General features: G+C 42.8%; 2 protein-coding genes across 3 annotated transcripts; both read left to right on the top strand.

Annotated features, from left to right (window-relative positions):
* The first annotated feature begins 281 nt into the window (after positions 1–281).
* On the top strand, positions 282–6,461 carry LOC139919593 (microfibril-associated glycoprotein 4-like). The gene is made up of 5 exons (XM_071909381.1): positions 282–287; positions 2,267–2,458; positions 4,934–5,030; positions 5,331–5,498; positions 6,172–6,461. The coding sequence occupies exons 1-5, from the start codon at positions 282–284 to the stop codon at positions 6,459–6,461; spliced, it is 753 nt and encodes a 250-aa protein (XP_071765482.1).
* A 1,868-nt stretch (positions 6,462–8,329) lies between these two features.
* On the top strand, positions 8,330–21,924 carry trip10b (thyroid hormone receptor interactor 10b). Of its 2 annotated transcripts, XM_071909374.2 has the most exons (15): positions 8,330–8,546; positions 11,966–12,081; positions 12,255–12,308; positions 12,468–12,615; positions 12,800–12,862; positions 13,154–13,258; positions 13,614–13,742; positions 13,988–14,134; positions 15,512–15,673; positions 17,310–17,333; positions 18,284–18,393; positions 18,927–19,059; positions 19,160–19,227; positions 19,405–19,511; positions 19,656–21,924. In XM_071909374.2, the coding sequence occupies exons 1-15, from the start codon at positions 8,523–8,525 to the stop codon at positions 19,799–19,801; spliced, it is 1,536 nt and encodes a 511-aa protein (XP_071765475.1). In that variant the 5' UTR covers positions 8,330–8,522; the 3' UTR covers positions 19,802–21,924. The 2 variants fall into 2 exon arrangements, with proteins under 2 accessions (XP_071765475.1, XP_078138915.1); XM_078282789.1 differs by lacking the exon at positions 17,310–17,333.
* Positions 21,925–21,996: the final 72 nt, after the last annotated feature.

Genomic DNA, 21,996 nt, shown 5'->3' with positions numbered 1-21,996 from the left:
GATTTCCTCTCTCTGTCCTAGATGAGCCATCAATAACTGGGCTGTTAATGTCAAGCAGCTACTGACTCTTGTACAGCGATGAGAGGAGGGGAGGGGAGAGGAGAGGTCTCTCTCTCCATCCCTATCTCTGTTCACACACCTGCCAACTTTCCAAAACCTTCTTCCCCGAAGTCTCCTCCCACAAACAGGTGTGTATTTCCCACCATGACTGGATTTGTCTTGATCGCCTGACCTGGGACAGTCAGAATAACTCCGCAGTACCTGAAACCTCTCTCTACATGATGCAGGTAAGCTCCACCGCTGACACAAGGCTGGTACAATAATTGTAATATTTAGCTAAACTCAAATTATTTTACTTTATTTTTTAATTTACTTTATTATTTTATAATGGCAAACACTGTAGCACTTATTTGGTTGATAAGAGACAACATTTTTGCTCATATTCATGACTTTCATAATATAATATTGTGAATATACTTGCTGTGGTTACTGCAGTCCTGGAATAATCAGGATTACCAAATCATTCACCGATGTATTGTCAACAAGAAGAGATCCACATTAGCTCAGTCTAGTTTTGGCAAAAATATTCACCAACAAAAATAACTTTTGTCAGCATAAATTAGCCTCTGCAGACAATGCACACATTGTGATATGAACACTGGACGAGCAAGGTTCACTCAATACAGGTGAGAGACTGCCATTTTGTTAGCAAACTTAATAAATTCCAAACTTGTTATGCAAAAAGCAGCTCTGCTAGCTCAGTCTAGAAGGAAGAAGGCGATAAAACAAAGTGAGATTCCATTCTAAAATATATGCCATCCTAACAAATATCCCTCAGTCCCTTCGCCTGGTGTCCAGCCCACATGAATCACAGTCTTTAGCAGTTTTGCAAATTCAAAAAGTGCTAAAGACTGCGATTCATGTGGGCTGGACACCAGGCGATCAATCCCTCGCATTTCCTGCCGTCAGTGAAGGGAACAAAATGTAACCTTCCAACATGAAGTGTATCTCACAATCCAATGCTTCATGTGACAAAAACACAAAATAATACAATTTCAGAGAAAAATCATATGGAAAAGTAATTATATTATATTATAATTAGATAGATTATATTAGATAGATGCCTTTTCTTATTTCACTTGGTTAGTTGCAGGGTGGGATGGTTGAAAAAAAGGATATAAAAACATTTTAAAAAATAGATAAATAATATATTATAAAAGGAGTAAAAATATAATTCACAGGGACATGCAGTCTGAATTCTGCTGTTGCTCAGTTGCTATAATAAGGGAAGGAGAGATTGCCAAGATGAGAGGGCCGCTCAGTTTGGAAAGGCCGTCTTCCTTTACCTCGACCACTTGCCCTTGCACAGAGGAGCAGAAGAGCATCAACAAAAGGCTCACTTAAGGGAAGAGAAGGACGGATGATGTGTAAAACTGGAACTGATTCAGCTATGGAGTACTTTAGAGTCAGGTTTTTGTTTTGCTGTTTCTCCCCAGAAATCAATAGTAAAATAATAAGGAGAAATCTTACTCTCAAATGTACCACATCTATTTTGTTGTAAGGTGATATTAAAGTTGTGGTTTCAGGCAAATATACTGCACTCTTCTCACGTCTCAATAGTTTGATATAGTATTAGTTAACCATGTTATCCACAGTACACCAGAGAGAATAATAGCTAAATCTGATGATGCCAGAAAAACCCACTGAGATTTATTCAAATGCAGACCGGGCAATTGAGGATGAAGAAATGCACCATGAGTCTAGTGGCCATAATTAAAACAGTTAGTGTGCACCAAATCATGGACAACTCTAGCTGGCTTTTCAACAAAGTGTGATAATAATCAACAGTTGCCTTTTTTACACAACGAATAAGCTAATAGAAAACCTTTTACTTTTTACTTTCTCTATTTACTTAGTGCAGCCTCTTTTGGCTCATTTCTAACCAATAATTACTGTGGAGGGCCTTGTAGGTATTATTAATCTCTCTCCCTCTCTCTCTCTCTCTCTCTCTCTCTCTCTCTCTCTTCCTCTCTCGCTCTCTCTCCCCCTCTCTCTCTCTCTCTCTCTCTCTTTCTCTCCCCCTCTCTCTCTCTCCCTCTCTCTCTCTCTCCCCCTCTCTCTCGCTCTCTCTCCCCCTCTCTCTCTCTCTCTCTCCCTCTCTCTCTCTCTCTCCCCCCTCTCTCTCTCTCTCTCTCTCTCTCCCTCTCTCTCTCTCTCTCTCTCTCTGTCTCTCCCCCTCTCCCCCCCCCCCCCCCCCTCCCCCCAGGTAATATTCTTCTTGCCTCTACTGGTTGCAGTGGCCTCGGCCCAGTCCCAGTTCTACTTGCCTATCGACTGCGATGACATCTATCGCCATGACAACACCAGTCCCAGTGGGGTGTACACCATCTTCCCCGGGGGTCCCACCACCCCCCTGCATGCCTACTGTGACATGGACACCGATGGAGGGAGGTGGACTGTCAGTACACCTCATTTACACCTTGTAAAGCTTCGTATAGCAAGACATGACAACAGATCTCTCACACTGATTATCACTGACACACTTTTATGACTGTCACACTTAACATAATAGTAAAAAAAAAAGATACCTGAGATATCTCCTAGAGAGTTTTGGTTATTTAAAGTCATCTGAATCATGCTAATTGACTTGAGTGAGATTGTAGTGTATCTTTTTTTTTTTATTATTAAACCTTTATTTAACCAGGTGAGTCCCATTGAGATTACAAGATCTCTTTTTCGAGGGAGCCCTGGCCAGTATCTAATTGTAGTAAACTTGGCACACCTCTCTCTTACACATGCTTTTTGAAAAGTATGTGTTCCTGATGTGTTCATACTTGGTACAGGAGAGAAGGAAGTGTTCTTCACTTTCTATTTCTCCTGAGTCGCAGTGCACACACACTCTTTCTTCTCTTGGCAGCCAGGTTCTTCTGTGCCTGCCCGTCTCTACAGCTAGCTGCTGGTCTCTCCTGCCTGTCTCTATAGCTAGCTGCTGGTCTCTCCTGCCCGTCTCTACAGCTAGCTGCTGGTCTCTCCTGCCCGTCTCTACAGCTAGCTGCTGGTCTCTCCTGCCCGTCTCTACAGCTAGCTGCTGGTCTCTCCTGCCCGTCTCTACAGCGAGCTGCTGGTCTCTCCTGCCTGTCTCTATAGCTAGCTGCTGGTCTCTCCTGCCTGTCTCTATAGCTAGCTGCTGGTCACTGAGTCTGTACATCGTCAGCAGCTTCCTCTGTCTGGGCTGTTTGATTCTGATCAGATACTGGGCCAAATTGTAATTTGTTTTAAGGTTTTGGAAGCATTTAGTTTTGTTTATAAGTTTGATTTCTTTTTGCCAATAGTGATAATATTCTTCTTGTGTTGTTTTTTCTATTTGTTTGAATTTTGTCAATGGTGGTTGTGTGGTTAGGTTTAGTTGGTGCTTTTTGGTCAGGTATTCCAAGGGGTCTCTCTCTGGGTGTCTCCTCCAGTGTGTCAGTGCGGTACTGTGGGGAGACTCTGGGCCGCTGTGTGCCAGGTGGCTCCAGAACTTAGCTGCTCTTTTCTCTATATGTACTAGCAGAGGGAATCTCCCCAGCTCCGCTCTACAAGCCAAGTTTGGACTTTTTCTGTGCACACCTAATATGTTTTTGCAGAATTCCAAATGCAGAATTTCAGTCGGGCTTTTGTCCCAGGCTTCATAGTTGCATTTGAAATGAGGGCCGCAGATTTCACCACCATATAGTGCTATTGGTTTAATAACTGAATCAAAAATTTTCAACCAGATTTTTATAGGAGGATTAAATCTATACAGTGATTTTCTTATTGTATAATATGCTCTGCGTGCCTTGTCTGCCAAGTTTCTTATTGCTAAATCAAACTTCCCAGATGAAGTGATTGTCAGGCCCAGATAATTGTAGCTGGTTACATGATTGAGAGTTGTTCCACCCAGTTTGAATTGGTATTTATTTTCCTGAGAATGTGATTTTTTCTGAAAGATCATGATTTTAGTTTTTTCCAGATTGATCGATAGAGCCCAGTTCCTACAGTGGTTCTCCAGAAGGGTCAGGCTGTGATGCAGTCCTTGTTGGTGTGGAGAGAGGATCAGCAGATCGTCTGCATACAGGAGACATTTAATTTCTCTGCCCTGCAGCATTACTCCAGGAGACGTTGACTGCTCTAGAGTTCTAGCTAATTCATTGATATAGATATTAAATGACTCCCCTAGTTTGTTTGAAGTGTTGTGTTCTCTTTTCATTAACTTTGACACAACATTTGTTTTCGTTATACATCTCCTTAATGATGTCGTAGACCTTTCCCCTGACTCCACTCTGAAGCAGTTTCAGGAAAAGGCCGTCATGCCACACAGAGTCAAAGGCTTTCTTAAAGTCAATGAAGCAGCCAAATATTTTGCCTTTGTTGGTTTGATGGACATGATTTTGGATTAATGTGTGGAGTGTATAAACATGATCGGTTGTTCTGTGCTTGGGGAGGAATCCAATTTGACAATTTGACAGAATTTTGTTTTCTTTTAGGTGGGTCAGTATTCTGGCATTGATAATGCTGCAGAACAACTTCCCAAGGTTGCTGCTTACTGTGATTCCTCTGTAGTTATCTGGGTTGAATTTGTCTTTTAAAGATTGGAGTTACACGTCCTTCTCTCTCTCTCTCTCTCTCTCTCTCTCTCTCTCTCTCTTTCTGTCTTCTCTCTCTCTCTGTCTTCTCTCCCTCTCTCTCTCTCTCTCTCTGTCTTCTCTCTCTCTTTATCTTCTCTCTCTCTCTCTCTCTGTCTTCTCTCTCTCTCTCTCTGTCCTCTCTCTCTCTCTCTCTGTGTGTCTTCTCTCTCTCTGTGTGTCTTCTCTCTCTCTCTCTCTCTCTCTCTGTCTCCCCCCCCCCTCTCTCTATCACTCTCTGTCTTCTCTCTCTCTCTCTCTCTCTCTCTCTCTCTCTCTCTCTCCCTCAGGTGATCCAGAGGAGGATGGATGGGACTGAAAACTTCTACAGACCCTGGGCGCACTATAAGAATGGATTTGGGAACGTGGCTGGAGAGTATTGGCTGGGTGAGTTAATTAGGGTGAAATGCATTAAAATCGTGGCGCCTGTGCTGCATTTTAGTGAAAGAAACATTCAACCTTTCCATCTTCATTTGCAAGGGGCGGGTTGAAGCAAATAGTGAGACTTTAGATCAAGGGATAGCTAATTTGAGAGACGTTAAGAGGGAGGGAGGACAAGTGAGTGCAAACAAGTAGGTTTACAGATAGTCTGGGGGAAAAATTAATAAATGTGGAGAAATAACAGAGGAAGGATAGGGCCTAGGTGCTTGAGGTAAAATGAAACAGACCTTTTGTATGTCTTCTCAGGGCTGGATAACATGTTCCTGCTGACGATGAGGAAGAAGAATGAGCTGCGGGTGGACATGCAGGACTGGGAGGGGGGGAAGGTCTACGCTCAGTACTCCTCCTTCTCAGTCGATCCTGAGAACTACGGCTACCAGCTCCGCCTGGGCAGCTACATTGACGGAGGGGCAGGTGAGCAACATGGGACTCGTGTTCGGCAGCTTAGGTTTGAGGGTCAAGGTATTAGAGTCAGTGTTCTGCAAACAATATAGAAAATAGATTCGATTTTTTTTATTTTATTTAATTTATTTTTTTTAAACTTTGGATGTAAAGGTTCCCTTATCTTTTTTCAGTTTTTTTCAAAGTCTTGAGTGGGATTCAAAGGTGGGCCTCAGGAATATCAAAACGGGTCCCCAAATTATCCAGGAAAAATGGATCTCAAATTGTTTTTGTTGAGTTAAGCCTTCTCAAAGCTAGTGGAAAACTGTGGACTATTAGGTTAGAGAACTAATGACACATTAATCTCCATTAGATAAAACACAGTAGCCTGTAAAATCAGTTTTACTGTAGGCTTTTTTTTCTTCATTGAAAATGTGGGTCCCCAGAGGCAAAGTTTTGTTTGAAACTGCTGTCAGACTAAATTAATGCACCATCAGTAACTGAACAAATGTTTTCAAAAAGAGTGAGTTCATTTCCAAAACACTATGAATGTACAGTAGCCTATTTATTTAGTTATTTATTTATTTATTTATTTATTAAGTGCATGTGTGGTGGAAACCCCTGGATTGAATTGCAAGTATTTCTGAGTTTCAAATAATTACCTGTATTTCAGTTGAGCTCAAATTATCATCCTTTGCCTTCCTAGGGGACAGTTTGTCATATCACAACAACATGAAGTTCAGCACATATGACAGAGACCAGGACCTTTCAGATGTCAGCTGTGCTCAACTTCATCTCGGTGCATTCTGGTTCAATTACTGCTACAACGCAAACCCCAACGGCATGTATGCACCTGGTGGCATCGGATTTGGCAGTGTCTGTGTAAGCTGGGGTCATTGGAAGGGGACGAACTACTCTCTCAAGAGCACAGCCATGAAGATAAGACCAGTGTCTGCCTCTGCAGCTGCTCAGGAGAAGCAGGGAGAGCAGGAGTAGCATGCATACCTCTAGCTACTGTTCCTACTGAACATCCAGTACATGACAATACAACATACAAATAAATAGAAAATATGTAGCTCATGGGCACATTACTCTTAGCACATTTCTCTTGTTCTCTCAATAAGGAGATGAGGAACAGGTGAGTAGAATAGGGGAAATTGCAGAATGCATCTGAGATAGCATGAACAAATGTCTTTTGGAAAGTCAGAAAAGACTGAACTACAGCTGTGTATTCCTGTGATATTCTTATATCAGGGTGCTTGTTGTAGTCGTGTGCGCTTAAGTTGCTACTGTGTCAAATGCCATTGATTGACTCCAGTAATTAAAGCATCCTGACAAAGAAATGTTTTCCTCTTCCTGTTCTACCTCTCTTTCACTTCCTCAGAAATTTCAGAAATAAACATACAGTAGGCCTATTGTAGTGACATTTTCAACAACTTTAAGAATATGCAGGGTGGAAAGATTACAGGAGGAACATGTCGAATACACTGTAAGATGTTAAACCTTCGCAAGAACTCTGAACGCATTTGGTAAAATCATTTCTCGAGTGAACTCTTACCTGCAGGTTACAGTAACAGTAGGCGTCACACGGGTTGAGTGTTTCTCCAAACACATGGTGTCAGCCTTGTGCTGCAGAATCTCACTGACCTGGGAGGGAGGGGCGTCCCGTCTCAACAGGTACACTGACGTCATCTTACACATGCAAATACATCAGTACAATGAGCAGGGCGGTGTTAGTTAAGGAGGAAGAGAAAGAAGAAGAATCCTAATGGGGATCACCATAATATTCCTATAGTATTCCTGTAGGGATTCACAGTGGTACTGAGCAGTGACTTTAAAGTGACCTTATCATACTTTATGGTATCATTAACCTCCTATGGTTTTACTGTAGGACTTTCTATGTTATGGCTTTCTATGATAGTAGCTGCATTCTATTTTAAAGCTTTACTGTGAGAATTGTAAAGTATTCTTCTAAATGTATTATAGGATTACTATAGTTCTTATCTGAGCATATAGCCAGGGCGTTAAATATTGAAATAAAAACTCCTTATAGACCACCTGCCTATATATATATATATGTGTGTGTGTGTGTGTGTGTGTGTGTGTGTGTATGTCTTTGACTACACTACTGCCTGCATGCAAAGTCGATCTTAAATAATATAATTAGATATTGTGGAATCTCCCTTACGAAAAAATGCCAATCCCATAATAACATTTATACGGATTACTATGCAAATCTCACAGCAAAGCTATACACCAAGTGTAATATCCTACAGGAATATTATGGTTCTACATTAAAAAAAATAATAGCCTACCATAAAGTATGATAAGGTCACTATAAACTCACTACTGAGTACAACAGACACACTATAAGTCCCTATAAGAATATTATAGGAATGTTATAGTGATTTTTCGTTAGGGCTCGGCCGATAGCTATAGGCTATATTAGATATTTGATCTCTTGCTACTCATCGTCATCTTGTTAAATATCTCCCCTCGGGTAGTCCGCCTCTTAATTGCTGGGTTTACATTAAAGATTAGACTATGTAGTCCTAACTGAATTATTTTATGGCTGGAGTCTAATGCTAGGCTACTTTCCATACAGTAGGCGCGTGGTGACAGAAAAAAAACGAATTTACCTAACCCTTTACTGAAAAGATCCTCTTTCTGAAACAATTTATGATGAAAATAAACTCAACACTGCTTCTTTAAGATAAAGCAAACACAAATGCTGTTGGAAAGCTTATTCCCACCCTCCTCCCCTCCTTCCCTCCCGCCCCCTCTCTCTCTCTCTCTCTCTCTCTCTCTCTCTCGCTCTCTCTCTGGGACCCAAACTTGTTTCAGGAAAAGCGAGTGAACATATTTTCTCTCGCTGGAAGAAACAGGAGAGCCGTGCCAAGGAGAAGGCGTAGACTTCCTCCACAACATTTCCTCCGCCATCTCCGCTTTCGAGGCTGAAGTTTTTTTTGAGAGGGGGGGGGGGGAAATCTCGTGAAAGTGTTTTTATTTTTGCTGAAGAACAGAGAGAAATCCTTTAGACATCTGAACTTGTCAGACATGGACTGGGGATCAGATCTTTGGGTAAGTTCTTGACAGCTGACACCATATAGAGACGCGGAACCCTCTGGGACATTCACTCCACTGTAGGCTGGTTTCCAAAATACCATCAACATCCCTAAAGAATAGGCCGTCCAGCTATTGTTTTCGTCGGCCGACTCGCCACAGTATGCATGGGACATTGTTTAGTTTTTTCTCTGTAGGCCTAGGTTAAGCAATCTTGACGGGGATACAGGACAACAGCAGGAGTCTATCCGTAAAGCCAGCAGCCAGAGGATTTCGCAACTCCTGCTGCATACCTTATCATAAGAAGAGTAGTTTATTGCTCTTGCTGGGCACAGAAAGCCGTTGCAGTGTTATCTACATAAGGATAAAGGTGTGTGCTGAGCTTCCTTGTCCTTCTCAGTCCAACTCTCAGCCCATGCATACATGCACTTGGCCTTTGTTTTGTGATGATATGCCCCATATAGGGGCTTTGGCGTCTGTTTGTCAGTAATTGTCTGGAGGTAAAGTGTCAGCTGTGAAAGCATGGTGGCTTGTCACTTTGTCTGTTCTGAAGCCTGATCAGGGCTTATTAAATGCAGGATCCGTGAATCACAGTGCGGCCTCTTCGGTGACACTCATCAGTTCAGACAGATGCTCCTCGCTCACACCTCCTCCAGTCAAGCTCTATGGGACAGAGTCATTGAGCATTCAGTCTGAGTAAAACGACTTATTGTTCACTGATCATGATCCGACTGACAGGAGAAGAGGTCTTCAAGGAAATGTTGGTCTTTTATTGAAGGGGAGGGTGCATGTTGTGTTCATTTTATGGCTCAAAAGATTTTGGATTATCTCTTCCAGTGGTTTTGTACCTGGCGTTGTGCACCAAATGCGCTAAATTTCCCCAAATCCCATTGTGATTGGGGTCAGAGTCTCAGCACATGCCTCTGAGATTATTCCCCTGCCCGCACGGTTTTAGACACCATGGGTGAGGCTGTTGTGCTGTTTTTTTCCCCGCTGCTTTTCTATCAGCGTCAAGTAGTTTGATGAGAAGAGCCTGTTGAGTCGAGCTGTTGTTGCACAGCTTGTATCGGCTGCTCTACGAAGCACGTCGCCCGTATACAGGAAGGTAGCAAGAAGTTCAAAATTCTGCCATTCTGCCTCTGCTGCTGGTGTTTGATGGGGCCACAGGGATCCAGTGTGTTCAGATTTAAGCGTGCCAATACCAAAACATTTCTTCCCCTGAGCCTTATGTTAGCTGAGGCTGGGGCTGGCTGTCAGAAACCAATATCTATCAGTGCTGTACTGATTTTTATATGTCACTGTTGATTTTAAGGCATCAAAATGATTCAAAATTGTGGATTTTGATGTTGGTTATGAATGTGTCTTTTCTCTTGCTCCCCTCTATGAGGAGGTCAGAGGTCAGGGTCGGCTACTAACAGCGCCCCTGGTAGGCTGGTAGGGATTCAGGGATGCTTGCTGTCACGGAGGCTTGGACTCAGGTCTTCCAGGTGAAGAACGGTCTCCCTTCTCACTACACCGACCTGCTTGTAAGGAGAACTCAAATGTTCTCCCAGTTTATTGGGGAAATCAACAAGGTGTCATCTGACTCTGTTTAAAAAACAGATGGCATGTACAAATGTTGCACAGAAAAGAATTTACTGTGGTGTATAATGAAATGTGCTTTTATTTAACAAAGAGAGGTGGTGAAAAAGTTAGTACTATCGGTACTGAAAAAAAATCCAAAGATATCTAGCCTTAGTTCAGGATCTTTGTGTTCATTTGATTGTTTAAGATGAACCTGCACTGTACCTATCACCCCTCCCACTTTGTCTATAACATTTGCTTCTTCTTGTTAAAACACACAAACACACGCTGAGAGTGGGCCAGTAGGACAAAGTAGAGTTAATGCTCTAAGGCAGTGGCTCTCCTGTGGGATCAATGTATCTCTGTCCTTTCCTGACTTTCAATATTAGGAGGTAAGCTAGAATCTGACCTCAGATCTGTGTGAATAAGGAAGCGCTTCCTGTCGCCAGTGTTTCGTCACATCGAGGGGTGGGACTTGACAGACTGGTTTCTGGGTTTGGAGAGGCCCTTGGGACCGTCAGTCACAGGGCGGGGGTTCACAGTGAGCTAATGATTATCTCATTCCTGAACTCTCTCTCTCTATCAGTATTTCCTTCTCTCTCACACAAACACACACGCACACAGACTAAGCAATGGGGTGGAGGAGCAGAGCAGAATAGGAGCAGAAGTGGCAAATGTGTGTCAGAAATATAACTTATAAGCTCTTTATCTCTCTTTCTATCAACAATAATCTCACAGTTTCTTTCTCTGCCATCTCATTTCCTTGCTCACTCTCTTTCCTGCTCACTCTCTTTTCCTGGTTCAGGTTATTCCTGCCAAAAGATATTTATTCTGCTCCATCCCCTCCGTCCTTTATGTTCTCTGCTCCTGTCCCATCTTACTTCCCTGCTTCCTTCCAGCTCCCTCTCTTATCCAGGACATGGCTAACTGTGTTAGTGTATGATCTCCATTTAGCTTTCCCTCCTCTGAGGACTGCCTATCTGTGTCTCAGGCTCCAAGAGACCCTGCAGCCTCCACACACACACACACACACACACACACACACAAATGCATGCATGCATGCATACACACACACACCCACACATACAAGCAAAAGGTGGAGTCTTTCTTTGTATTACATACCAAAGGACCGACCAGAACCACCCTTTTTACTTGTGTGTGTGTGTGTGTGTGTGTGTGTGTGTGTGTGTGTGTGTGTGTGTGTGTGTGTGTGTGCATGTGCCCAAGCGTCAGTACTGTTCATGCATGTAGTCAGTTGCATTTTGTGGTATCATTTTTCCTCAGCGAGTCCTTTGTGTTATGACATAGATATAAGCCAGTGTCAAGCACAGAGGACAGAGAGTACCTACCTGTCCAACAGGTTTGAGTGTGTATGTACATGAGTGTGTGTTTGTGTGTGTGCTGAAGGGATGGATGTGCATAAAGAGAGAGAGGAATGTGGAAAGGAGAGTATTGTCGGCATTATCTTTTATTCTCTACACCTTAATGTATTTTTTTTATTCTTGGTGTGCGTGTGAGAAAGAGAACGGGGGATCTATGTGTGTGTGCGTGTGTGTGTGTGTGTAGGCCTATTCTTTACCTTTCAGTTTCCATCTGCCTCAGATTTCTTGGTCTGCAAAATGGTGCAAATGGCAGCAACCCAGTGAGAGGTTATGCTCTATGTCTGTAGATTTCAAATATAGTGTGTAATAATACACGACTGCTGGCAATCATGCACTGTGTTAGAGGTTACTGTGGTCAGAGACTGAATGTACATGTGTATCAGGTGTTACAGGTTTGCAAACAACCTCAACCAACAGATGCTTCCAATATTTGTGCGTCCATGTGTGTGTGTGTCTGTGTGGTTCCTAATCCCATTGCTCTTCCTCTCTTAGGACCAGTATGATGTCATCGATAAGCATACCCAATCAGGTCATGACCTGGTGGAACGTTACATCAAGTTTGTGAAGGAACGCACGGAGATAGAACAAGGCTACGCCAAGCAGCTCAGGTGTGCCTTATTTTTGGGGTTTTTTTCTTTCTAAATGTTGTTTGTTTGGTTTTTACATGGATCAAGGTGGAAAGTATCAATATTTGCCTTGTGCATTTGTGAGTGTGCGTGTGTGTGAGAGAGAGAGAGAGAGAGAGAGAGAATCACACTGCATCTCTGACTCTGTCTCATAGGAATCTGACGAAGAAGTATGCCAAACGAGGGAGCAAGGAGGAGCAAGAGTGCAAGTGAGAGAGCAGCGTCCATTGTTTCTCTGTGACCTCTCCTGTTTTGCATGCTCGTATATGCTGGATTGGATGAATAAGTGAGAGAGACAGAGAGAGAGAATATCAGATTTTTGTCTCTGCACTCATGCTGATCCGCCCGCTTGTTCCTTCCCCATGCAGATTCACCAACCATGCGTCATTCCAGGAGATTCTGAATGAGCTGAACGATTACGCCGGCCAGCGGGAGCTCATCGCCGAAAACATGATGACCGGCATCTGTGTAGAACTCACTAAATATCTGCAGGACCTCAAACAAGAACGAAAAACAGTGAGAGAGCGATGGAGAACAGTAGGGAGGGAGAAAGACGGGGCGGAGTGGGGCGGGGGGGGGGGGGGGTGGGGGGGGGGGGGTGGGGCAGGAATGGGGAAGTAAGGCAGGGTGTAAATTAAGAGGTATGCTGCATCATCTGAAGCTGCCGCCCAGTTACTGACACTCCTCTTTCTTTCCCCAGCACCTGTCTGACGCCAAGAAGGCCCAGCAGAATTTAGAGAGCAGCTTTAAACACCTAGAAAGTGTGAGTGACATTATGTATATTTGGTTGTAGGGCTTTCAAATGTCTACAAGGTGTCTATAAGAAATCTGAAAATATGTTGGATCACATAATTATTATTTAACACAAGAAAACGCGTCAGAACATAACGCATGCCATTTGGTTTATTCAAAGCTCCTCGCACTACCACAAGTGTATACATTTTTAGTTTGAGTGTCTCTAGTGGGACTTGAACCCCTAACCCTAGCAATGTTTATACTATTACTATTACTACTGATGCTCTACTCATTAAGATGTGTGTGTGTGTGTCTACAGACTAAGAAGCGCTTTGCCAAGGAGTGGGCGGAGGCTGAGAAAGCCACACAGCAAGCGGACAAAACAGAGAACGACGTCAATGCCACCAAGCTCGATGTCGAGAAAGTAAACACACACACATACGCTCGCATCAACAATTGAGCGCTGATTTTTTTTTTCCTCTTTGGTTTCTGAGACATTCTTAGTCAAAAACACCCTTGTCCTTTCTACTCCCCCTCCCTCCTTGTCTCTCTCTCTCCCTCCATGACCGCTTCCACCTCCCCCTATCTTCCATCTCTCTCTCCTTTCGCTCCCTCCATCTATTCTTACATTTCTCCCACTTTGCATTTTTTTTTTTTGCATCTTTTCATTTCTCCCTCCCTGCCTACATCCTTTCATCTCTCTCTCTCTCTCTCTCTCTCTCTCTCTCTCTCTCTCTCTCTCTCTCTCTCCCTTGTTCCATTTCTCCTTCCCTCCCAAGGCCAAGCAACATGCCCATGCCCGTACACACACAGCAGAGGAGTGCAGGAATGACTATGCAGCACAACTCCAGAAATACAATAAGGAACAGAACCTCTTCTACTACACAGAGATACCGCAGATCTTCAATGTGAGACGGGCAAACACACACACATACACAAACACACACACAATGACACAATTGCTCAAAACTCCAACCAAACCTGATGTTGCACAATACATAACACAAACACACCTTTATGCTGTCTCTTCCGCTAGCGTGGTGTGTGTGCATGCGTGTACGTGCGTGTGAACACTAATATACAACATATAAACATGTAATATGAGTACATGAAATTTAAAAAAAGACAGCATTTGTGTTTGTGTGCTGACCAGAACCTGCAGGACATGGATGAGCGGAGGATCAGGCGGTTGGCAGAGGGCTACTGCCAGTTTTCAGAGACAGAGAAGAAGGTGATGCCCATCATCTCCAAGTGTCTAGAGGGAATCTCCTCAGCAGGGGGCAATACTAATGAGAAACAGGCAAGTGTGGGCATGTTTGTCTTACTGTGTGTGTGTGTGGCTTATCTCCCATATATCTCAGATACCACTGGTCTGATTTTGCAGAAACTTTGAGGGATGATGCATCTTTGCACGGTGTTCCAGCGTTTCAAAAATCTGTACTGATTGGCCTAAAAAGAGCGCTTCAATTAAAGGTCAAAATTTCAATCTCTGAAAGGCTAAGGCGATTTTGACGAAAACTGCAACTTTGCACTATGTTCCAGAGTTATAATTAAATGGGCGCTATAATTAAAGGTCAAAATTTTTTAACTCAAACGTGATATCTCAGACACCACTGGCCCCATTTTGACAAAAACTTGGAGAACTGATGCACTTTTTGGTGCTCTGTTCTGGTGTTTTTTAAAGGTCCCATATTCTACACTTTCCAGTGTTTTATTTTATGTCTTGAGGTCCATTCAAACCTGTTTGTGTAGTGTCATGTAAAAACACTCAATTTTTACAAGTTCATTCTCCAGCATCTCTCTGAGCCTTACCAAGAACAGGCTGTTTCTGTTGCTGTGGCTTTAAGGCTCATTAATATTAACGATCCCTCTGTTCTGATTGGCTAACCGTTTCGGCAGCTGCAGACAGCGAGAGGCAGGGAAAACTCTCCGGTACTAAACAATGACAACCGCTCAACCGCTTTGAAAAAAACACTTTGTTAGCCTATTATTTCTTACAAAAATAATAATGAGCGAACCTTTGTGACGCCACAAAGTTACGGAAGTCCAAACAGCTCGTTTAGAGGCTCACTTTTCTAATATGGATTGTGTGGATTTAGTTGGTGACCGTGTGTTTTGATACTTTCACAATGTTTAGATAGCACATCCAACTCGTTTATAATCAAAGAGGCAAGGAAAATCCTGTTTTACACAATATGGGACCTTTAACATTACACTGACTGGCCTGATGGAGGCGCTGTAATTTAATTTGAAAGGCCATAACTACTACACCACAGGTCCGATTTTGGTGAAACCTGAAGGGACGATGCAAGTTGTTACTGATTGTTGCAAGGGGGGACGACATGGTTACTTGTTTCAGTTTGATGAAATAGAACGTTGGAGGTTAGCAGGTTTCTCTCGTTGTGTTGCGTTGTGTTACCTGAATTTCCCCAAGGGGATCAATAAAGTGCTATCTTATCTTATCTTATCTTACAGCAATAAATATTGATTTATTGTCTGTATTACACTTTAACACAGTGTTGTGTTACAGAGGAAGGTATGTCACCATAGTGATTGGGTAACTCTGAACCTGTTAATAGAGAGCCAACATCTACTCATAATCAAATGATCATGTCTCATTCCTTGCTGTTACTGTGTGTGTGTGTGTGTGTGTGTGTGTGTGTGTGTGTCCCTGCAGGACTCTATGCTGTTCATAGAGCAGCACAAGTCTGGTTTCGAGCGACCTGGGGATGTGGAGTTTGAAGACTACACCCAGGGAATCAAACCAGCAACCTCCGACTCCAGCCTCAACCCGCCGCGAGTGCGCACCAAGCTCTGGCCTTTTAGCAAGAAGAACAAGGTGAACTAGCGCTCTACGCATTAGAACTGTCCCTCAGTGAGTCTGCATTAAAGCAAGGCGTCTCAAGGACAAGATATTCGCTGCCTCTCCCCTATCTGCTCTTCCTGCTTCTGTGTTTGACAGCCCGAATATCCTTTCTGTCCTACTCTTCTTATCTTGCTCTTATAGGCCAAAGTATAAGTGTACGAGCACGCAGAACGACGCTCACGCGGTTTCATAATAATGCTTTAAAACATGCACACACACCCACACACCCACACACACAAACACACTCACACACACATTCCACTCATGTCTAACCCCCACCCCCTCACTTCCCTGAGGGGCCAATTCCAATTCCAGTCTGCTGCACAGACTTGCCCAAAAACGCCCCATGCTCTCTTTCTGTGTGTGTGCGTGCGTGTGTGTGTGTGTGTGTGTGTGTGTGTGTGTGGGTCCACTTTCTGACAAATATCTCAATATCTCTTTGACTCATTCTCCTCTCTTCCCGTTCTCTTTTCCTCTCTCATCATCATTTTCATTTTCTCAGCCGTTTAACTCCTTTTCCTCCGCTCCCCCCACTCCTCCTCCCTCTGCCTCGTAACAAGCTGTGTCTTTTTTTTTTTCCCTCTTTAGTTTGCCCCTCCCTCTTTCTCTCCCCCCTCCCCTTTCCCACCTGGCAGCCACCCCCTCCCCCTCTCCCTGTCCCTCCCCCTCTCCAAGCTGCAGCGCTCCCCCCTCTCTCTCTGTCTGAGGGAGTTTAATCGTTCAGTCAAACCCAGGATTGCCTCCTTAAAGACGTTACACAAACTGAGCCTGGTGAGTGACGCTCCCGGTCAGGTCTGTCGGCTCCGCCCAGCTGTCGTGTCACGCTCCTCACCTGTCAACGTCTCCTCCCTCCTGTGTTTGTCTCAGTGATAGTATTCACGTATGTTGTTACGCTCGAGCAGCGCATGCTTTGTTGGGTTCGTACCAAGGTTATTCTTCGCAAACTAAAACCAAGACGAAAGCTAAAAGAGTTAAAAAACATTGTCATAAATTGCCATGAAAATAAAGACTAAATAGAAAGAATAAAGATAAAGATAAGAGACTTTGTGAGAAAACTAAAACTGAACTAAAACCATCTTGTCTACTTGTACTAAAAGAGAATGAATTTTAGGTTTTTCTAACGCTAATTGAAAAAATCATGTAAACACATTTTAAATGTATTTCTGACTTATTGTTTGTATTACACAGTACATGTGGCAAACATATATAAAATACTTGTTCTGAACGTCTATCATTATACTTGAAAAAAATCCCACTCTTACCAGAAATACTGAAACTAGAACTGAAACTAGATACAAACTAAACTAAAACTAAACATTTGTAAAAAAAAAAAAAAAAAAAAAAAAAAACTAAACTAAAACTACCAAACCCACACTAAAAACAAATTGAAATTGAAAGAAAATGGATAACTATATCAAAATAAAAGTGAAAAATAAAAGTATAGTAACCCTGGTTTGTACCCCTGCATTTGTAAAAGCAGTCATGTATTAACTTGCATGTTATTGTAAATGTGTGTGTTTCCTGTGTGATGTGTGTGTGTGTGTGTGTGTGTGTTGTGTTTATGTAACTGTATCTGTCTCATACTGAGTCTCCCTCTCTCTCTGTCTAGATGTCACATGCTGAAAAGCACATGGTAACAGTTACTATCGTTACATACAGAGTAGACTTTAAAGATGCTTAGATATTCTGGTGCTATGTCCTTTTTAAAGGAGAATACTACTCAATTTACAATTTATGTGTTTTTCTCATGGCACAGGACAATCTAATCATTATTTAGGGGGCATGATCAACTTTCTCCCAAAACTAGAAACCAGAGAACCAAGACTCTAATCTGTGATGTCATACTGGTATAGAACTTTAAGATAGTAAATAACACACTGATTTTGCGAATGCATACAATGTTGTACATTTTTACATTTACATCCACTCCATCTAATACTTCTTATTATAGTAGAGTCATGAGCTCCGAACTAGAAAATATACACCTATCTCCAGAAAACCATCTTGTTTACTGTCAAAGTCAGCTCCTCCATCTTTTTCATTTTATTCTCTATGGAGATTTACATGGGTGTGACATCACAGGGGAAAGACTCTTCTTTGTGGGTTTCTGGCTATGGGTCATCCATTTAGTATTTTCCAGTCCAACATGACTAACATTTTATTGCTGAAATTCAGTGGTATTCACCTCTTGTTATTATCAAACAGTGGGATGTTACAGGGTTTTTGGTAAATCGCACTTCTCCCTCTGTCTGTCTGTGACTATTTCTCTATTCCTGTTTTCACCACTGACATATCCTGTCTACTTCTTCTTGGCTTCCTTGACACAGAATCATTATGAGACTCTCTCTCTTGTCAGATTTCTTCGACTAAAGAGCTCCATTTACAGTATTAATCTGTCAGTCTGTGTCTAGGAATCCATGTCGGAGTGTGAAACTAAACTATAGTGTCTCACTGCGTCTGGGACAGAGATAGGAAGGAGTGACATCTGGTGGTGAACCTTGATATGGTGTAAGTGAAAGTGTACACGATGCTCAAAACACTCTCATTCTGTGTGTGTGTGTGTGTGTGTGTGTGCGCGTGTAGCCCCCCGCAGCAGAAGACTTCTCTCACCTTCCTCCGGAGCAGAGGAAGAAGAGGCTGCAGGCGAAGATTGATGACATCAGCAAGGACCTGCAGAAGGAGCAGGACCAAAGGTGACAACATCACCGACAGCACCGTCGCCGCCCCTCAGGCCTGAAACACACTTAAAGAAACCCCGAGGCAGTCGCTGCCCCTGCCAAATTTTCAGGACTATCAAAACAGCGGCTGGGAACAGTTTTAATGCATGAGTTTCACTGCGATCAACTCAATTTGTTTTGGAGAGCGTAATTGGGGCTAAATGTGGTCGTAAACCTGTTTTGACCTGATTAGCCGTAATTAGCCCAAACAGAACACATTTAGCCGATGAGGGTGAAAACCTTCCGTCGCGGTTGTTGTCAGGCTTCCTCACAGCACACTGATCTGGAAAGGTTAGCCGGCCACGGAGCTTACATAATATGACATTTCCCTCAGGCGCGTCTCAACTTCTAAAAACTTCTGTCCATCCCTCCGTCCTTGTCACCGCCGCTGTAAAGGAGAGGAGCGTGTTTAATGAGTGCTTACATTGCCAAAAAACTTGAGTGCAAATAAGGATTTACCCCTCTTCTTCCTCCCTTTCCCCCCCCCCCCCCTCTCCCTCTGATGTCAGCGAGGCGCTGGAGAAGATGAAGGGTGTGTATGAGCAGAATCCACAGATGGGAGACCCCTCCAGTCTGGAGCCCCAGATCACACAGACTGCGCAGAACATAGGCCGCCTGAGGGGGGAGCTCACCAAATACGAGGTCACACACACACTCACACACACATAATGTTTGACAGTTAAGATTAACGCATATGTGCATTTATCCGAACTGTCTCACATCTGCTGTCTGTTCATAACAGTCATGGCTGTCGGAGGCAGTGGGAGGAGAAGAATCTTCCAACACCATCAACAATAACACCCAACATGGGTAAGACCTGCTGTGTGTGTGTGTGTGTGTGTGTGTGTGTGTGTGTGTGTGTGTGTGTGTGTGTGTGTGTGTGTGTGTGTGTGTGTGTGTGTGTGTAGCAGAATACACAGCAAAGAGAGAGGGAATTATATGTGTGGTTTATGTGTTTGTGTTGGACTTGTGTGTTTGTCTCTCCAGTGTTGTAGCAGCCGATCCATCTCAGAACATCTACACAGAGTTTGATGATGAGTTCGATGACGTGGAAACCCCTATCGGCCAGTGCACCGCCCTCTACACCTTTGAAGGTAAACTTAAATATTCACACTGAAGTTCTTTATAAATGGGTCTCTTAGCTTTCCAGCGCTCACTTTCCAACGCTCTCTTTTATATGCCTCTCCACTGTGTGTGTGTATGTGTGTGTGTGTGCGTGTGCGTGTGTATGTGTGCAGGCAGCAGCGAGGGCACCATCTCCATTACGGAGGGAGAGCTGTTGAGTATAATGGAGGAGGATAAAGGAGACGGCTGGATGAGAGTCCTTAGAGCCAATGGAGACGAGGGCTATATACCTTCAGCCTATGTCAAACTCGGCCCATAACACACACACGCACACACCTACACACACACACACACACACACACACACAACTTACACAGCTTGTAATGGCAAACAAGTTTAGAGCCAAAGGTGAATACAAAGTCAACCAGGGATATCAGAGCTGTTCTTCTATATCACTTCTTTTATCTCAGCCGGTGACCTGTATGGCATTATGAAAGTGATTGATTATAAAGCTTATTATCAAGGATAATTGCATTATCATACACTCCCCATCTCTGCTCCACTCCCTCTGTCCGACAGCACAGTCGTTAGCGTGCATTCAAGAGGGTTTGCAAGAGAAGCCGTCTTTGAACACAGACTGTCGGTTCTGTCAGATCTGTGTGGATTTCAGTGCTTTAACCACCTCAGTTTTGAATGTATACCTGAGCTTATTGTCACACTGTTAAGTGACTATTCATGCAACGTATTCAGCATCGTAGAAGCGTCACACCACATTCCTTTATGTCGATGCTCTAGCTCCATATATGCATCCACCTGCCTGTGCCATGGTCATTCATAACATCTGCTAGAGATGGGGCGATCTGCTTATCTCACGATACGATTCGATACGCGATATGGGGTTCATGATTCGATACAACTACGATACGACGTAATAAATAAAAGTTCAGTGACAACAAAGTAGGACTGTGCAGAATGTTTATTTCTGAGCCACAAATCTTGGCATCGGCTTGCTAGAATGTAAACAATTTTAAAATGCTGTCATTACAAAGTGAAAATCATATGATTTGGATGGAGAGCTTGTGAGATTGTGATGGGCAAGCCGTCTGATTTGTGATTACTACAGCAGAATAAAATGCAACTAATATCACAATGCATTTTTCTGCCCCACGATACGTATTGTCACATTTTTGCATTGCAATATATTGAATTTCGATATATCGTCCCATCCCTAACATCTGCTGAACTTTTCCTTATTGTAACACCAGCCCTCTGCCTGAATGCCCTCTGCTCGGTCTCCTTACCTTACAGGAAAATGTGATTTTTGTTATCATAGATGTGAAGTTTTATGACTTATAACTGGATGAAAACCACTACTCTATAGAGAATGCACAAAATGTAATATCCCTCTGTGGATTTTCCTATTAACTCCATCTGATATGATAGTAACAGTACTGATGAGCTACTCTGCTATAGGATAGATTTACGAAGAACTTGCCTTGCAATGTTTTCATCAGAATACTTCAAACATGGAAGGTAAAACCAGAGGAAGAGCACAACGGCAAAGTAATGATCAAAGTTAAATGTTAGTAAATATACTGTTCTATTAAATATTATATAATATTAGAGTAAATATTTCTATTCATTCCTGCCATGAATACTTTGTGAACTGCCTGTGTCTGAGGTTGAAGCCTCTTCTGTGCAGCTTCAGAGATTCAAGTAGCACTGACTGGATGAAATCCTGGTAATAGATGCATCTCACAAGTGGATAATAGCCAATTCTTCAGTCCTCCTCTTCACTTTTGACTCCCACCTTAGCACAGAAGTGGCTGGACTGCATGTCGGAGCGGTCATCGGTCTAGTGATCAAATGGTTCTTTTCAGAATGATTGTTTTTATGTTTCCTTCACTTTCTGGTTTTTATGTGGTTTGACCGCCTGTTTTCGTGTTCTGAGCCTGGAGAGTTCTGAGTCTTCCTCTTGCTCCACTTCTAAAATCCTTTTAAACGATGGCTGCAGGTAATCTGTCAATAGTCTTTCCTGAAATCCCAGTGAGTTGTTCTTCCTAGTCTCAAAAGTCATCATGAGAGGACATGAGAAGTGTTTGCAGAGTGAGGAAAGGAGAGTAGCCTAACTGAGGAACCAAGTGAGCAGTTTTGACATTCAGCTTCTCTGTGCAATCTTTAGAACATGAAGAGGAAGAGTCAATAAAATTGTTAAAGCATCTTTAAAATCTGATAGGAGTGTTTACAAACCTCACACTCGCAAAAGAGCCATCTAAAGTTTACCAATCTCTTTCTCTACCACTGCTCTGTCCTGAACTAGTGGACATTTCTTATCATTTAAGGAGTATTATTATATGATTCATTTTTAAAAGAAAATGTATGTATTTACATGTATCAATTAAATATTAAATTTGTAAAAGAAAAAAAAGTATATATATGTAACATTTGCTGTCTGTGTTTTCTACTTGGTGACAATAATTCTTGATGAAAAAAACTGACAACATACATAAATTG

Source organism: Centroberyx gerrardi, chromosome 3 (assembly GCF_048128805.1).
Source record: "Centroberyx gerrardi isolate f3 chromosome 3, fCenGer3.hap1.cur.20231027, whole genome shotgun sequence".
Classification (NCBI taxonomy): domain Eukaryota; kingdom Metazoa; phylum Chordata; class Actinopteri; order Beryciformes; family Berycidae; genus Centroberyx; species Centroberyx gerrardi.
Note: the sequence above shows the minus strand (reverse complement) of the source record. Positions and strands in the feature narration are given on the sequence as shown.

Coding starts and splice junctions, on each gene's coding strand:
- LOC139919593 (XM_071909381.1), top strand. Junction 2,459..4,933: donor CCGATGGAGGGAGGTGGACT/GTCAGTACACCT, acceptor TCTCTCCCTCAG/GTGATCCAGAGGAGGATGGA. Junction 5,499..6,171: donor CTACATTGACGGAGGGGCAG/GTGAGCAACATG, acceptor TTGCCTTCCTAG/GGGACAGTTTGTCATATCAC.
- trip10b (XM_071909374.2), top strand. CDS start 8,523: ATGGACTGGGGATCAGATCTTTGG. Junction 8,547..11,965: donor ACTGGGGATCAGATCTTTGG/GTAAGTTCTTGA, acceptor TTCCTCTCTTAG/GACCAGTATGATGTCATCGA. Junction 14,135..15,511: donor GCAATACTAATGAGAAACAG/GCAAGTGTGGGC, acceptor GTGTCCCTGCAG/GACTCTATGCTGTTCATAGA.